At 42.6% G+C, this 18,136-nt stretch overlaps 1 protein-coding gene across 3 annotated transcripts in view; it reads right to left on the reverse strand.

Annotated features, from left to right (window-relative positions):
* ppp2r2b (protein phosphatase 2 regulatory subunit Bbeta) overlaps positions 1–18,136 on the reverse strand; it is a 582,981-nt gene that overhangs the window by 509,001 nt on the left and 55,844 nt on the right. Inside the window, exon 1 of one of the 3 annotated variants that reach the window (XM_033029991.1) lies at positions 12,987–13,583. The exons of the other annotated variants lie outside the window; for them this stretch is intronic. Within the exon in view, the coding sequence (XP_032885882.1) occupies positions 12,987–13,065 (79 nt within the window). The 5' untranslated portion in view covers positions 13,066–13,583. Of the gene's footprint in view, positions 1–12,986; positions 13,584–18,136 lie in introns of those variants that run through there. 3 annotated transcript variants of the gene reach the window in all.

Below are 18,136 nucleotides of genomic sequence, written 5' to 3' on the forward strand. Positions count from 1 at the left end.
TGTGATTCCCATTTGTCTGTGTTTATGTTGGGGGACCCAACTGATGAACCTGCAATTACATCCATTCTGTGAGACAGCACCAGCTTTTGGCAACAAAGATCAGATCAAGCAACCTACATCTTTTTGTGGTAACTTTTGTTATTTTGTGTGTGGAGCAGTGAAAAACATTTACTCCTTGATAGTTTCAAAAGACAGATAAACCTGCAGGATTGGCTTAATCAGCTGTCAAGTATTCTCAGTTAATCTGGTTCCGCTAAGTGATGGCAACTGCTGCCAAAGGATCACTGAAGGCAAGGACAGACACTGCGAGTCTGTGGACAGAAGCCCTGGAAAACCTGGACCAGCACAGAAATAAATTCAGAACATGCCTGGCTCAATAATCCGTACCTGAGCACCAGTCATCCAAGACTGGGTTTTAGCTTTGCATGGTGACAGGATCAGGATTTATGAGTCAAGCTCATCAAACACATCTCTTATTCCGGAGGGAGTGCAGTGCAAACTTATCAAAATGGATCAAGACCAAGAGCTGTTTAAACAATACTAAGAGGCTGCATTGACTATAGGTCAAAGATAGATGCAAAATGCTGGAGTAACTCAGCGGGACAGGCAGCATCTCTGGATAGAAGGAATGGCTGACGTTTCGGGTCGAGACCCTGTTCCCCACGTAATATGGGTTTTAGTTATGGTTGTGAGGGTCATTCAAAAGGCTGATGGTTGATAAGAAAAAACTGTTTTTGGACCAGGAGATAAAGGTTCTCAAGCTCCTGTACCTTCTTCCTGACAGTAGTAGCGAGATATGAGCATTGCTAGGATGGTGTGGAGATGCTTACAGAATCACTGCAGTCCTTGTGGTGCTGCTTCCACAGCGCTGTTGGGTAAGTAGCTCAGCAGTTTAATCAACAGTGGATAAAGGGATGGAGATATACTTCAAGGGCAAGATGTTGGCAGAGATCAGAGGATTGAGAGAAGTCTCGAGGGTTGTTGCAGCAAATCTATGTGGATGGAGGGCACGCAATACAGCTGTTGTGGGTTGATGGTGGATGAACGGAATATTGATAGTGGAGGATGAGGGGCCATTTGCGAGTGTTTTTTGATGAGGGTCATGCTGTAGATGGTGCGGTACTCAAATATCATCAAATCAAATCATCAAAGTGGTGGAAGAATTTTGACCGTTCTATCAGGCAGAACCTCTTCACCATTTGGGGTTTCTACCCCTACCCATTCTGCATTCAACCAGACTCACAATAATATTATTGACTCTTAATTGCCCATTGAAACACATAGAAATCCATTCTTCAAAGCCAACGAATGCTGGACAACATCCTTGAACATGCAAAATAATAATTTGGTTCCAGATCTCATTGTAACTTTGGGCAGATAGGGGGTACCTACATGTTATGTCAAAGGCAACATTTGACCAAAGAGCCCTGGTAAAATCAGGCATCAAAAGAAAAACTCTCAAATGGCTGAATTCACATGTAATATAAAGGAGGAGTGAAGTTGTTGATCATTTTAGGCATATGATAAGTGATCCTCTGGGAAGTGCCTGATGCACAACCATTTCTCCTCTATCATTGATGTTATCTCCATTATACGTTCAGAAGAAGGTGTTTTGCACAGTATTCTGTTCCATTTACATTTCTCCAGGCAATAAAGTAGCACATGAACACATGCTGTAAGACCTAGACGACATTGTAGCTTAAGCTAATAAGTGGCAAGTAACACTCATGCTGCACAAGTGGCCGTTGTGATAAGAACGAGTCTATCTATCTACCACTGACATTCAATGGTATCAACAATGTTGAATTTCACACCATCAAAATCCCAAGAGTTACCACTGAGCAGAATATAATTTAACTGACAGCAGCTGAGAGCAGGTCAGAGGCAGGGTGACACCTTGAAGTCTTTCCACCATCTACACGGCACAAATCATGTGTGCTTTCTATTTGAGATGGAATGCTTTCCACTTGCCTGAATGTGTGCAAGTCCAACACCATTCAAGCACAATTCAATACAGAACAAAGCAATCTGCTTAATTAGAACTCCATTCATTACCCTAAATATTCGCTCCCTCTACCCTGGACATACTCTGACTACAGTGTAAATACTGAAGCCTCTAGCATCTTGTCAGACTATGGGTAACAAGGTGATCTTCCCATGCAACATCTCCAACTCATTGCTCTTTCTGACTACATTGCATCAACATTGTTGGGTGAAACTCACAGCAACATTGCAGGAACACAAACCACACACAGGACAAGGCAGCAGCATACCAAAGGGCAATCGAAGATTAACAATAACCGCAACCTGGCAAGTGGTGCTCTCATCTCATGAATGAACAAAGAAACCTGGTTCACAACTACCGGCATGACCACACCCAACTACACTGGACTGCAAATTGATTTCCATCAACTGAGGAGAAAGGTTCTTTCTTAAAAGAGCCATGTCCAATTAAAAGAAGCCAATTTTGGCCAGAAACAAACCTGTAACTAACATGAAGCGAAATGTCTCATGCACCCAGCAATGTTCTGTCAAACTGAATTAATGGAAGAAACTATGGAAAACAACATGTTTTCCATTGAAGAGTGACAAGGGAAGTCTTATATCCTCTTAAGGAAATAGGTGAGCCTTCTGGCTAATGCCTCAGTTGAAAGATACATTTTCAATGGAAAATCACTTCCTCAGTGGTCCACTGCTTAGCTTATGTGCGTACATCTCTTGAGAGGACATTTAACCCACAACCTTCCCAACAGTGGTACCAAAGAGCCAAACCCAACGTACCCACCAAAACAGAATCCTCTCACTCAATGCTGGCAATAACTAAAGATCCCTCAATAATCGGCTACATTGGCTAAATTTAGGGTATAGTCATTTTTTTTGTTATCGCCGTCAAAATATATTCCCCCAAAACATATTCTGAATCAGATTCTCAAATTAATTTTCAGCATGAGTTGGTCATGACTGATTGACTGGCTGGAAACTATTACACCTGCTTTCAAAATCTGACAGTCGAATTAAAGAGGAACAGTTTATTTATAAAGGGAAAGACAGCAGATCATCATGTAACATGGTAAACAAGCTTCATTAATTTATAACATTTATGGCAACACATCCAAATCAAGGTGCAGAAACAAAGAACTACAGGTGCTAGACACAAGGTGACTAAGGATCCTTCTTCAGATCCCGACCCAAAAAGGTCACCCATCCTTTTTCTCCAGAGATGCTGCCTAACCCGCTAAACTCCTGCACTTTGTGTCTCTCAGGCACCCCATTAAGGGTTTGGATCAGCTGTGGTTGTCACAGTTCATCCAAACCCTTAATAGAATGCCAATGGATACTAGTGGTTGTATCACAGCTCCGTGAATTAGAAAGCGTACATTTTCCCCAGAACTACAGACTGAATTGTGCTGTGGCAATTCCAAAGGGCACACCTCAGCCATTGGCACTCCCAGGTAACTGGTCTTAGGCCGACCTACTGTTAGCCCTGGTCATGCTGACTGAAGGGCCAACAGTGGAGTCATGCCGGGGAAGCTGGACATGGTGCACCCTATACCTCAGAGATGGCATGGGATCAATCCCTGCTCATTGGAATGAGGAATTTGATCTGGAGATCAGGAGGAAAGTTATTGTTCTATTTTTCTTTACTCCAATGTTTTAAGTAATTTTGTATTTTAATGTGTCATTATATAATATCTAACATAATGTTAATACAGTCAACCCTTTGTATTAACAGATCCCATTGTAATGGATTTCGGTTATAGCGTTCGGACCTGCCGGCGCCACCTATGTTTGCAAGGTGCAGCAGCGACCCCTTGTTCAACCACTGCACGGTCCCATTCACGAGACTAGTTGGGGCTCACGTTGTAGCCCCTGTATTGCTTTCTTCAGGCTGCTGCCATCGGCAGGGCATGCTCGGGCACCTTGGGGCTCCCTCCCCTCTCACCAGCTGTGGCTTCTTCATGTTTACCTTTGCATTGTCCACTCACTGAAGAAAGTGCATCCCAACGGGGGCTACTACTACGTGAGCTTAACAATAACAGCGTCAACCAGTGAGGAGGGCTCGCTGGAGCAGACCAGCAGCATCGGCGCCTGGTTTTAAAGTTCAATGACACAAAGTGCTGGAGTAACTCCGAAGACTGAATCAGTCTGAAGTAGGGTCCAGGCATCTCCTATCCATGTTCTCCAGAGATGCTGCCTGACCTGCCGAGTTACTCCAGCGCTTTGTGTCCTTTAGTGTATTAACCATCATCTGCAGTTCTTTGTTTCAACTACATACAATGATAGTACCTCACTCGGTTATAGTGGACAATCACGGGAATAACGGGAACCCTTCCCCCCCTCCCCCTCCCCTTCCCCCCCCTCCCCCCTCCCCCCCTCCCCCCTCCCCCCTCCCCCCCTTCATGGTACGTTATAACAAGGGTTTAGTGTAGTTGCAAAATCTCTCCAATGATCATGCCATGAAAAAAGTCTCCCATCTTTGACAAGAGTAAAGCTATGATCTCAGCTTGGTCCCCTGTCCAAGGCCATCAGGTTGTTCTGGGGCAGGGCCTCAGCATTATGCTTGGAACTAGTTTCAAAGCCCCCTTGTTTGTTCAACAGCCACACGCCCCAAACAAGCATTCTGATGTAGCTCACTGAGCTTTGAGCATGTGTGCCATGGTACAACCAAATGGCTTCAGCAAGATCATCCAAGTGAAAGTTGAAGTGAGACATTGAGGATGACAGTAATTACTATGACGTTTGTAGAATACCCTGTCATGCTGAAAATGTTTTAAAGATATCAGATGACGTCTCGCAGCATCTATCACAGTAATGTAAAGGGTGTAGAAGAACCGAATAATGCAACATGTCAGATGATGAGTTGAGATGAGGGAGGTCTTACCACAAGCAAATCTTATAGCTGCACCATGATAAAAGCTCCCAATAAAAATAGAATTATTCCTTCATCCAAATGTTGTACCATAACACAAACTAACTATGGAAAATCAATCCCAATTCCAGTCTTAACAAAATTTGGATTTATATTTGCATTCTGGATGGGATTTGTGGTTATTTGGCCCAAACAAATTCTAAAGATAAGTATCCAAATTCAATTAGATTGATTGAACAGCGTAATAGGCCTGAAATCTGCCACCAATGCGGATTTTAAAACAACTAAAGTGTCCATATAATCAGGAAGATCCCAAAGTCACTGAATGAGGAATCTGGAGGCGTGAGAAGAGAGAGATCCCAGAACCCATGAGCACCATCACAATTGGTTATTCCATTATTGTGCTTCAATCAGATTGCACCACAAACTTGCACCAATCTGATGTTTTGCACTCGTTGTTGTATTTAATGGTGTATTTATTCATTACTCTGTGATACTCAGCTGAACAAGGAAATTCATCACACCCTGGTGTATACGACTATAAAGAAATCTGAACCTGAATTTAGAGCAGAATTAAGAACAGGATGCTATGGGAAAGAATCATTCCATAGCTTAGACAGCTTTAAAAGGAATAGAGTCTGGCACACCTGGATGGAGAAGAGGGGTGAGTTTGGGGAATGGACCTTAAGCAGCTCTCTGACTTTTGTGTAATCAGAAGCTTATCATCCCTTCCCCATTTCTCCATCCTTCTTACTTATGATCCCTTTAGATGTCAAATTAGCTTTACTTGAAGTTTATCATTTCCTGCCTTTAATTATTCAAACATTTTTCAGTGGTCAACAAAGAAACCAGCAGGGATGTGGAACAATGTGTAGGATGCAGATAAACACAAAATGCTGGAGTAACAGCGGGACAGGCAGCATCTCTGGATAGAAGGAATGGGTGACTTTTCAGGTCGAGCCCCTTCTTCAGACTGCAGATGCTGGTTTACACCGAAGATGCAAGGAACTGCAGTTACTGGTTTACACCAAAGCTGGACACAAAACGCTGGGGTAACTCAGCGGGACAGGCAGCATCTCTGGCGAAAAGGAATAGGTGGCGGAAGGAATGGAACAAGTTGTCTTTGAGTTGCAGCTACATTTGAGAAAAAATAATAAAGATATTGAACATTCAACTATTTTGGTGTACGGGTGTTTTGGGAGGAAAACAAGGGGGGGAAATCACAATTCCTTGCAGATGTCAGATGTATCGCTGCATTCAATTCAGCATTAGAGACTAGAGAGTACGCAGTTGAAGTTAGACAATTGGCCCACATCAAAGATATAATAATAATCAATTGGGCAGGAATTATAGGACTAATAAATTAAATGATATGACCAAATAATCATCTTATGATTAAATATTTACATTTATAAAACTTTGTTGTGGACGAGAAACTTAATTTACCGAGATTAAAAAGTAGCAAATTAAAGGTTATTTGGTTATCGGTTCTATTTTACGTATTGTTTTCCCCATTACAGCTTGTCCGTTCCTGTGTTAACACTGTTAGCTTCTACAGTCCCACAAACTTCCAGGCAATCTGCGCTCTTTTACATCTGACTTCCTCACAAGCACTATTTTCCACAAACTGAGATAGTAGATTGAGGAGCAAACATAGGAAGTATATCAGGAGGGCAAAAAAGGGGCATGAACTAGTTCTGGCAGAAAAGATTAAGAAGAACCCAAAGAGATGTTATACTAAGTATATAAAGGTGTAATGGGTAACTATAGAGTGAATAGGGCTCCTTAGAACCCAATGTGGTCATCTATGTTTGGAGCTGCAGCAGATGGGCAATGTCCTCAATGAATAGTTCTCCGTTTTTACTACCGAAAAAGATATAAAGACTAGGAAACTTGAGAACATTATGATAATATCTTGAGAACAGTACATTCAAGGAGGAGGTGGATGTTCTCAAACGTATAAAGGTAGATAAATTACCTTAATCATCATTGGACATTGATGAGGTATCGAAAGACTGGTGGCTGGCTAATCCAGTGCCCCTATTAAAGAAGGACCACAAAGAGAGAAACTTGGCAATTGTAGACCAGCAAGCCTAACATGTGTGGAAGGAAAATTACTTGAGAGAATTCTCAAGGATAAGATATAATATGCATTTGGAAAGATAGGGGAGATCATGTCTCACAAATATGTCTGGGTGTTTTGGAGAAATAACCAAGAAGGTTGATGAAGGCAGGGCCTAAGCGGTTGTTCATATTGACTTCAGCAAAGCTTTTGAAAAGTTTTCACATGAGAGGCTGTTCTGGAAGGTTAGATTGCATGGTATCCAAGGAGAGTTAGTTAATGAGATAGAGAATTGGTTTAATACTAGGAAGTGGAGGTATGATGGAAGGTTGTTTTTCCTATGGGATGCCGGTGATTAACGGTGTGCCTGAGGGATCGGTGCTGGCCCCATCTTTGCTCGTCATCTATATCAACAATTTGGATGAGAAGGTACAAGGCATGATTAGTAAGTTTGCAGATGACACCAAAATAAGAAGTATAGTGGATACATACGTACAGTCAGAACCATTTTCCTAGTGGGGGAATATATAATGGAGATGTACTGGACATTTTTTTACACAGAGGCCAGTGGGGGCCTGGAACACTTTGCCAGGAGTACTGGTGGAGGCAGATATCATAGTGGTGTTCAAGAAGCTTATGTATAGGCACATGGATTTGCAGGGAATGGATCACTTGCAGGCAGAGGTGATCAGTGCAGCTAGGCATCATGTTCGGCTCAAACATTGTGGGCTGAATGAGGCCATTCCTGTGTTGTCCTGTTCTATGTTCTATGTATAATGAAGACTGTTATCAAGAATTACAGCGGGACCTTGATCACCTGGGCGAGTGGGCTGAGCGATCCTAATAGAGTTCAATTCAGATAAGTATGATAGGCCCCAGTGCGTGTTGTGGAGCAGAGGAATCTAAGATTACAGATGCACAGTTCCCAGAAAGTGGTGTCACAGGTAGGTAGGTAAAGAAGACTTTTGGTACATCGGCCTTCAACAGTCTAAGTTGGGATGTTATGTTACAGCTTTACAAGTCGTTGGTGAGGTCGCATTTGGAGTATTGTGTTCAGTTTTCATCACTCGGTGGCACAGGGCGGCACGGTGGCGCAGCAGTAGAGTTGCTGCCTTACAGCGCTTGCAGCGCCGGAGACCCGGGATCGATCCCGACGGGTGCTGTCTGTACGAGGTATGTACGTTCGCCCTGTGACCGCGTGGGTTTTCTCCGAGATCTTCGGTTTCCTCCCACTCTCCAAAGACGTACAGGTGTGTAGGTTAATTGGCTTGGTAAATGTAAAAAATTGTCCCTAGTGTGTGTAGGATAGTGTTAATGTGCGGGGATCACTGGTCGGCGCGGACCCGGTGGGCAGAAGGGCCTGTTTCCGTGCTGTATCTCTAAACTGTGCAATAGGAAGAATGCCATTAAGCTGGAAAGAGAGTGATTTACGAGGATATAGCCAGGACTCGAGGGTCTGAGCTGTAGGGAGAGATTGGGCAACTTAGGACTTTATTCCATGGAACATAAGGGGTAATCTTATCGAGGTGTATAAAATCCTGAGGTGAATGCTTGGTCTTTTACTTTAGGGTAGAGGAATCAAGAACCAGATGACACAGGTTTAAGGTAAAATAATTAAATATGAACCCGTGGGACAACTTTTTAAATATAGTGGTTGGTGGATTTATGGAATGAGCTGCCAGAGGAGGTTGTTGACCCAGGTGCAGTAACAACATAGAAACAATATTTGGACAAGTACATGGATGTGAAAGATATAGTGGGATATGGGCCAAAATGCGGGCAAATGGGAATGGCTTAAATAGGGCATCTTGGGCCGAAGAGCCTGTTTCCATGCTGTTTGACAATGACTCATAATCATAATAATAATCATAATCATATTTTATTAGTCAAGTATATTTTGCAACATACGAGGAATTTCATTTGTCATAGTCATACCAATAAAAAGCAACAGAACACACAAAATACATTTTAACATGAACATCCACCACAGTGAATCCTCCGCATTCCTCACTGTGATGAATGGTGAAAAAAAGTTCAATCTCTCACTTCTTTGTCCTCCAGCGGTCGGGGGCCTCTAACCTTCCGTTGACGGGACGAATTTATTCCCGTAGCCGGCGGCGGGCCTCCCTCATCGGGGCGATCAAGCTCCTGCATCGGGGGGAGGGGGATCTCAGCTCCCCCGCGCCGGGCGATCTATCCCGGGTCGGGGCTAGTTGAACGCTGTGCGACTTTTGGAGCTTCCCAACGTCGGTCTCAACCCGAGACTGCGAGCTCCTTGATGTTAAAGTCCGCAGGCCGTGGTTGGAGCGTTGATCCCAGGCAAGGAATCGGCTCCGATGGTAAGTCCACGTCCCCGCGGTGGTGCTCAAAGTCAGTCCCGAGCAAGGTCTCCAGCTCCATGATGTTAGGATGCAGAGCGACCGGGGATACGATCCGGAAAACAATCACATCTTCGGCAAGGTAAGAGATAGTAAAAAAGTTTTCCCGACCCACTCCCCCACATAAAACAAACCAGAGAACATTAACACAAACTTTTAAAACACATTAAAAATAACAAAAAAAAGTCAAAAAGGGCAGACTGTACGCGAGGCTGCCATCAAAGCTCCACCCGGTGGAAATGTATCTATGAGAGACTGTATTTTGGGAAGCTAAACCAGGGCAAGTCATTCACAGTAAACAGTAGGGCCCTGGGAATGTTATAGAGCAGATGGATCTAAGAGTACAAGTACATAGTTCTTTCTAAGTGGCGTCATCGGTCGATGAAAAATGCAGGTTAGTGAAGAGCGCAGTTGGCACAATTGCTTTCTTCAGTCAAGGAATCTAGCGCATACACTAAGTTGCAATGTTATGTTGCAGTTGACGAATTGGGTTCAGCTTTGGCCACCCAGCTATGGGAAATATGCCATCATGCTGGATAGAGCGCAGAGAAGAATTCCAAGGATGGTGTCAGGACCTGAGGGCCTTAGACATAGGAAGAGGATGGGCAGATGTGGACCTTATTCCTTCAAGTGCAGGAGGCCAAAGGGGTGATCTTATAGAGGTTTATAAAAGCATGAGTGGACTTGGTTGGGTGAATGCATAGTCTTTTTATATACAGATTATATTAATGATATGGATGAAGAACCCAGTCCACTGGAGCCTAATTTGCAGGTGAAGCAAGGCCAGGTGAGTTAACATGTTTTGAGCAAGACATAAAGTAAAGAGATATAGATAGGGTTAAATAAGTGGGCAAGAATTTGATAGAGTGAGGTTATCAAATCTGGAAGGAAGGAAAAAGGCAATTATTTCAATGGTGGGAGTATAACATGTCATGTGACAAAGCACCTTGGGAGTCTTATTTCTTTCTCCATTCCCACAGCCACAGCTCACCGATAATACACCTTCACTATTTTGTGGTTCAGCCAAGACCCAACTTACAAAGCAATTTTGCCCCACTTTTAAAGTTGATGGAAGTAACAGGGATCCAGGTCTCAGAGGTTTATACTGGACAAGGCATGGAAGGATAGGAACCAAGGTAGGTAGGTTGGGTTGAGAGACTGATCAATATTAGTGATCACAAGAATGGGATGCAAGTCTACGTGACCTGCTACTGTTTCCATAGTACTTAATATTCTAGTGTGAGTTCAAACTTGGCCGGCAAAAAGAAAACAGCTTTACCAATCAGCCTGCAGTCCATTTTTGAATCTCACTGACATGTTCAAGGGTAGCCAGCTCACAGGGGAGGAGTCGTTGGCACTCAACAGCGCTAATCTTTAAGACATGGCTTTCATAGCAACCAAAAATGAGCACCGTAATTATTATGTATTGAACTCAGCAGACAATGAAGTGCTGTGCAATAGGCTTTGCCATTCAAAGCTGAAGGTTAGCAATTTTCATATGAACAGGAACAGGGGGATTGATGAACTGCCCAACATTATCAACCTCTAATACTTCAAGTTCATAAACTCTGATCCTGCAGTGATACTTGAGGCGCATAATTCGCAGATTTTTCACAGTTCGCAATAGATCAAATGTCAGTAAAATGAACACTGCACACAAAAAAGCTTTCATTCTTCTAATGCTCAATCACATTTTAGACAATACTGTACATATTCCCACTGATTTGTTGACACAAGAGGCTGGAGATGCTAGAATGTTGAGCAAAAAACAAAGTACAGGAGGTACTCTGTGGGTCAGGCAACATCTGTGGAGGGAAATGGATGGAGGATGTTTCGGATCAAGGTCCCTCTTCAGACTGATGAATGAAGGGTCTAGTCCCTCTACATGTGCTGCCTGGCCCACTCAGTTCTCCAGCACTTTGTTTTTTGTCCACTGATTCATTGCCTTGCTTCTCATGCCTGTGTATGTCCGTGTGTGTGCTTGGCCATTTGTGTCTGTATATGTGTGCATGCCTGTCTGTGCTCCGATCCATGTCTGTCCGCTCATGACTGCCTGTCTGTGCACACACATACATGCATGCAATGTCGTGGAAGTTTCAGAGTGCCACACTCTCAGTACTTTTGAAGTGCGCCAGACCAATGGTACTGACATGTAACATTCTACGGGGAAACAAGGAACTGCAGATGCTAGTTGATTGAAAAAGGACATGAAGTGCTGAAGTAACTCAGTGGGTCAGGAAGCATGCTGGAGAACATGGATAGGTGACGTTTCAGGTCTAAGGGGCCGACTTGTTCTCCAGAAATGTTGCCTGACCCATTATGTAGCTTTTCAAAAGTCATGACCCAAAGAGACAATGCACAAGTGAAACATTTCCCAATCCTGAAGGAATCAGTATTCTACAGATGAGCAATTGAGGCCTTAAAAGTCAGACCAAAAATCCTTATTCATTACATCCCTCTGTCATATAATTTTATAAGATGAAGAGATATAGAGACAGATACTCTAACAACATTTAAAGTATTTGTGGGAATATCTGGAATACCATAGCACAGAAGGCTACAAGCCGAGCATTGGAATATGGGATTAGTATAGATAGGTACTTGATGGCCTATGTGGATGTAATCAGCTGAAGAGCCTGTTTCTGTGCAGTGTTACCCTACTTCTTTAACCCATCTTGAAAGCTTAACATGCAATGAAGCTAATAGACATAGCCAGCACCACAATGACCAATGGGAAACTTTCCAATCTATTATTTCTGAAAACATCAAGATAATCAGAAATGTTCATGATGTATCATTGCCTTGCAAAGATCGATAAAATTGGTCTTCCAGTCTCACACTCTGTGCAATCTCTCCCTTCAATCTACAGCCAGATTCAGTGAGTGAACCTGAAGAGAAAGTTTAACAGCGTAGATTTGCCAGGACTCCATCGCAGGTACTTACCCAGACAGTCAAGGGCATAGATACAATGACCAGCTATTTTGAAAGCAGCTCAAATACAAATAAATAAACACATAAATAAATAAATAAATAAATAGATAAATAAATAAATAAATAGATAGATAAATAAATAAATGCATGTATAAATACAATGAGTGGCAGCCAAATATGCTCCCCTTAAGAATCCTTTCAAACATCAGAGGGAGCAAATGGCCACAGAAATGACTAAATAAGTATCCGACTGCTCGATAAATCATCCTTGCTTTCTGCAACATAAATATTTAATACCTGTTCAATCATTCTTTTTTATTATTCATTAGTTGAGCTTACCACTACGAATTGTACACAAGCAGCAGGATGCTTCCAATACACTACAACTGGCTAAACTAATTAAACTGCTTTAAGAGTCACTCCATGTCATTGCAATACTTTATTGAAACAATAGAAGGAAAAAATAATCTTTTCTGGTCGTGACACCTAATTAAAATGGCACATGATCTTGCAACTTTGCAGCGTAATGCCTAGCAGGATTAAAAATATTTAGGCCCCTTACTTGCAATGCATTACTGACAATTACAGATTGCATTTTAAAGAGTACTGAGAAAGTGGTTGCAGTAAGGCCCTCTCTACTGGTCATTATTTTTCTCACGACTTCACTTGCGCTCTCCCTGCAGAGACCCTCAACTCCACCTCCCATTGAGCACCAGCCTCCACCGCCTGCCCCTTCATACACTACCTTCTGTGTAGCAGCTGGATGAGAAGATTGTACTGGGCGGTCTGAAGATGTAAGGCAGGTACCGAGAAAAGCATTTCATCTTCCAAATGAAAATACAAGAGAACCTCTTCAGTCCACGTGGATGACAGCACTTATTCTCCCCCACGCAAGAGGTGGATGTAATCCTTCACAGCTCATGGCTTGGACCGTACAGGTTCACCATTCTTGCCTCTTCCGACACCAGGGTACAGAGCCTTGCATCTCGCTTTCAACGCTGTACAAATCCCAAAGCGCCAGGATACTTAAATCATTGGCCGTTGTCCATCAGATCTGAAAATGCTGACTAAGAGCACTATAGAACATTTTAGCAATGCTGCTAAAACTCACCCCTGTGTCAAAAGAACTGCACCTTAGTCGCTGCCAAGTCAATATTAAGCCTTACAGGATCCAAAAAAAATAAATGTAGCAGTGGCAGAATATTTTAATGAATATATCAGAAGGTTTTAACTTCGGGCGAACAAAGTAAAAAAAAACCTTTAAAAATAAAGAATCTTCTCCAGAACTCTAGTCGTTTGAATGCAGTATAATCGAGACATTTATAGCCATCTCCCTTCTCACATTTCAAGCCGCGCAGTCTGCAAGTCTTGCTGAAGCCTGCTCCCATTAATCTGAGCAGTCACGTTAGAGGCTGTACAGTAGCAGAACCTTGCAACCAATTACCAACACCTTACGTAGTAGTGTTTAAAAAAAAAGCAATCTTGCTCTGTTCGCAGTCGAGCCACTATTCACTTCCAGCCCCATTGAGAAGCAGAGCACAATATGCAAAGACTCAATGAATATCCTTATTTTAAAGATTCCCTCAGCAATAGCATTTTTAACATAGGAAAATATCCTGATGCTTTTCACCGGAGCATCAACAAAATAAAATCTGACACAGCGAGAAAGCATTAGGGCATGTGATCAAATGCTTGGCCAAAGCATCGGTTTTAAGGAGCGGCTTAAAATTAGAGAGAGAGAGACAGACAGAGGTTTATGGGGGAAATTCCAAAGCCTATGTAACTCAGTATCGCAAACACAGTAAAATCTTCAATATTGCCCCAAGCAGATGTCATAAATGTAACATATTGTCCTACTGAGAGGGCATTGCGTGAAGTGCAACAGCTTTATATCTGCCGCTGTTTCACGATATGCCAGATAAAAGTCTAAGAAAGCAAGGCTCTGTGGCTCAGTAACCCTTGGCTCAAGGCACTCTGAGCTGTCAAAACCCGAGCTGGCATTTCCAATCAATTAATCAATCAAAATGGTGACTGGCCAGAAGAATGAGATTGACTTACAGAGGGAGAAAAAGCACTCATGGCAACAATCAATTTTTTAACCACTAAAATCAAATTTGCAAAATGTTAACAGCAAAGCTTACAGCTATAGCTATATATGCCTCATGATTGGAATTAGCCTTATTTACAGCATGAGATTTTCAACCCAGCATCTGTGATGTCATTGAAATTGTTCCTGTCTGTGCAAAACCAACCAAGCATATCACAAGCAGTGCAGAAATCTCCATCATCTCATTTTTTGACTTCTATTAGTTTACCAGCAGGCACACATTGACAGCCCACTTGCAATGCTGTTAGTCATAGAGTCATACTGCGTGGAATCACTTGCCCACACCGGCCAACATGTCCCAGCTACACTAGTCCCACCTGCACGCTTTTGGTCCATATCCCTCCAAACCTGTCCTATCCTTGAACCTGTCTTAACTGTTTCTTAAATGTTGGGATAGTCCCACCTTCAACTATGTCCTCTGGCAGCATGTTCCATACACCTACCACCCTTTGTGTGAAAAGGTTACACCTCAGATTCTTATTGAATCTATTCCCCTTCACCTTAAACCTATGTCCTCTGGTCCTCAATACACCTACTCTGGGCAAGAGACACTGGGCATGTACCCGATCTATTCCTCCCATGATTTTGGCTGTTGTCTCACCACCCATTGCAAAAGCAGTCTAGCTGGTCCCATCTCTACTATCTCCTCACAATTCTGTAAATCTGTTCCTTTTAACTTCTGACCCACTTCCCTTTTGAATGCCATGAATGTATCTCCATCCACTACCTCCTCTGTGTCAAGGAAAACTTCAGCTTCTTCAGATCACTCATGTCACTATAATCCATCAACACTGTAACCATTTCAGTAAATCTCTTCTGCACCATCTCTAAAGCCTTTACACCTTTCCTGAAGTATAGGACACAATACTCCAACTGTGGCCAAACAAGTGTTTTATAGATGGATCCTCTTGACTTCCTAGCTCTCGTGCTATCCTTGCATCCATTTACTAAACCCAGGATCCCTAATAATGTACGAACCACTTCCACAGCCTCGGGTCATCTTCAACAAGTTAGGCATCCATACCCAGTACATGTAAGTTCCTGAACCCTCTTCAGCATTGTGCACTGTAAATTGTACAATCACCATTCTTCCTACTGAAGTATGCCATTTTACATTTTTTTTTTTTTAATTTCCTTTGCTACTCATCGACCTGTTCTATTATTCCCTTCCTCACAGCTAACAATGACTCTTGAGTTTTGCACCATTGGCAGATTTATCCCTGCACCCCCATGTCCATATCATTAACATATCTTAGGAGAAGCAGAGGTCCAAGTAGTAACTCTGGGGAAACTAGACTGTATACTTCTGTCCAGTCCAAAACACCAACTGTTTGTTTGACAGTGAGGAGTGGAGAATCGCACTTCTGATTGGGAGAACATCACTCCAGAATGTAGAAACATTGAAAATAGGTGCAGGACGAGGCCAAATGGCCCTTCGAGAGTATATTCTAGAGAGTATATTCTAGAGAGGATATTCTAGAAGGATCATCTGACGAGGCCATATGGAAAAAACACAGGAATATGAGAGAGATGATCATTTAGCTGGGGTTATGTATTAAGTCTTCCAGCAGGAAGTAGAGTAATAGACATGCAAGTAAGTCGCAGAGAGGCGAAAGAGCAATAGGTTTATATTAATGAAGTAATTTAACTAGCCTTTTAGAAATGTAAAGAGAGGCCAAGTAATTACATGCCAGTGAAGCTTACTTCAGTGGTAATGACATTACTGCAAAAAATAGTAAGGGACAGGATTTGTGTGTATTTGGAAAGGCGGAGATTGATCACGGATAGACAGCATGGTTTGGTGAGGGGAAAATCTTGTCTCATTATCTCACTAATTTGAATGAGCTTTTTGAGGAGGTAACTGAGGGGATCGATAAAGGCAGGGCAGGAGATGTTGTCTACATGGACTGTAGTAAGACATTTTACAAGGTACCACACAGTAGGCTAGTCCATAAGGATAAAATGTGTATGAAGGAACTGCAGATGCTGGTTCAAACCAAAGATAGACACAAAATGCTGGAGTAACTCAGCGGGACAGTGATGCTGCCTGTCCCACTGAGTTACTCCAACATTTTGTGTCCCTCTCCAGAAGGATAAAGCACAGGATCAAGGTAATATGGATTATTAGATTCAAAATTGGCTTGATGATGAGGCAGAGGGTGGTGTTTTTCTGATTAGAAGTCTGTGACCAATGGTGCATCATAGGAATTGGTGCTGGGACCATTGCAGCTTGTAATAAATATGAACCATTTTGATGTGAATGTAAGTTTGATTAGTAAGTTTGTGTTTGCAAAAGCTGGTGGTGTTATGTGGATAGTGAAAAGGTTGTTTAAGGCTGCAGTAGAATATAGATCAGATGGCAAGGTGGGTGGACTGTTGGCAAGTATGAGGTGATTTATTTTTGGAAATCATGTAGGGGATAGGACAGATACAGTAAATGGGAAGACAACCGTGAATATTAATAAACACAGGGACCTTGGAGTTCAAGTCAAGGTTTTTCAAAACACAAAGCACATCATCAGGAAAACAGATGACACGTCTACTTTCATAGGTCAGGGTATATAATATTAAGGTTGCAACCTCAAACAATTAGGCCGCACTTGGAGAATTGTGTGCAGTTCTGGTGGCCACACAAGAGGAAGGATGTGATTGTCTTCCGGAGAGTGCAGAGAACGCTCACCAGATGTTGTTTAAATTAGAGGACTTTAATTATGAGCAGAGACTGAATTGGTTGAGCTTCCTATCCCTAGAACAAGGCTGATGAGTGTATAGAGGTATACACAACTATAAGAAGCATAAACAGAGCAGAGAGTCAGAATCTTCTTCCAGAGCCATTGGAGGTGATTTGGAATCAGAGAAAATTACTTAATTTAAGAAGCATTTAGTCAAGGTGTAGAAGAATACAGTGCTAGTTCAAGCAAATGGGATTAGTGTAGATCGGCCAAAAGGTCCCCATGGATGTGGTGGGCCATAATGCCTGATTCTGTGCTATATGACATTATGACCATTAAAACACATATTTTATCCTGCTTTAACTATGTGCGAATAGCAGATCTTAGATTAAGGACATTGATGGGAAAAGCACAATCTGTCCAAACCCCCCCCCCCCTGTTGAGGGCTATCTTCTTCTGGTAGAAAGAAAGTGCAAGCACAAAATAAAAACAAAATGGAGTAAATATAAACACATTGGAAGGAAAAAGAAGAGGGGAATTAAGAAAACAAGAGAGTGAAGTGTTGAAGTAGTCATGTTGAAGCTGAAACGTCTATTTTTGTCCTGATTATCTAGTGCCTTTACCACCTCAGGCAGCTGAGGAAATTCGGAGTCTCTCTGAGGATCCTTCAATCCTTCTACTCTGGTGCTGTAGAAAGTATCCTGACCGGAAACATCTCTGTCTGGTTTGGCAACAGCTCTGCCCAGGACAAGAAGGCTCTGCAGAGAGCAGTGCTTTCGGCCGAACGCAACACAGGAACTACACAACTTCACTCCCTGCCCTGCAGGACCTATACACCAGGAGGTGCCGATCCAGAGCCAGCAAGATCATGAAGGACCCCTACCACCCCAGTAACGGACTGTTCCAGCTGCTAGTCAGGCAAGCGGCTCCGCTGCCACGCTATGAAAACAGAGAGGATGATACGGAGTTTCTTCGCACAAGCCATCAGGACTGTAAACTCTGATCTCACCAGGGCGTAAATACTATTGTGTCTTCTATTTTTAATGTAAATACTGGTTCTGTTCTGTTCTGTTGTTTTGCACAATCCCGCAAGCATTGCCACTTTCATTTCACTGT

Source organism: Amblyraja radiata, chromosome 11 (assembly GCF_010909765.2).
Source record: "Amblyraja radiata isolate CabotCenter1 chromosome 11, sAmbRad1.1.pri, whole genome shotgun sequence".
In the NCBI taxonomy this organism is placed as follows: domain Eukaryota; kingdom Metazoa; phylum Chordata; class Chondrichthyes; order Rajiformes; family Rajidae; genus Amblyraja; species Amblyraja radiata.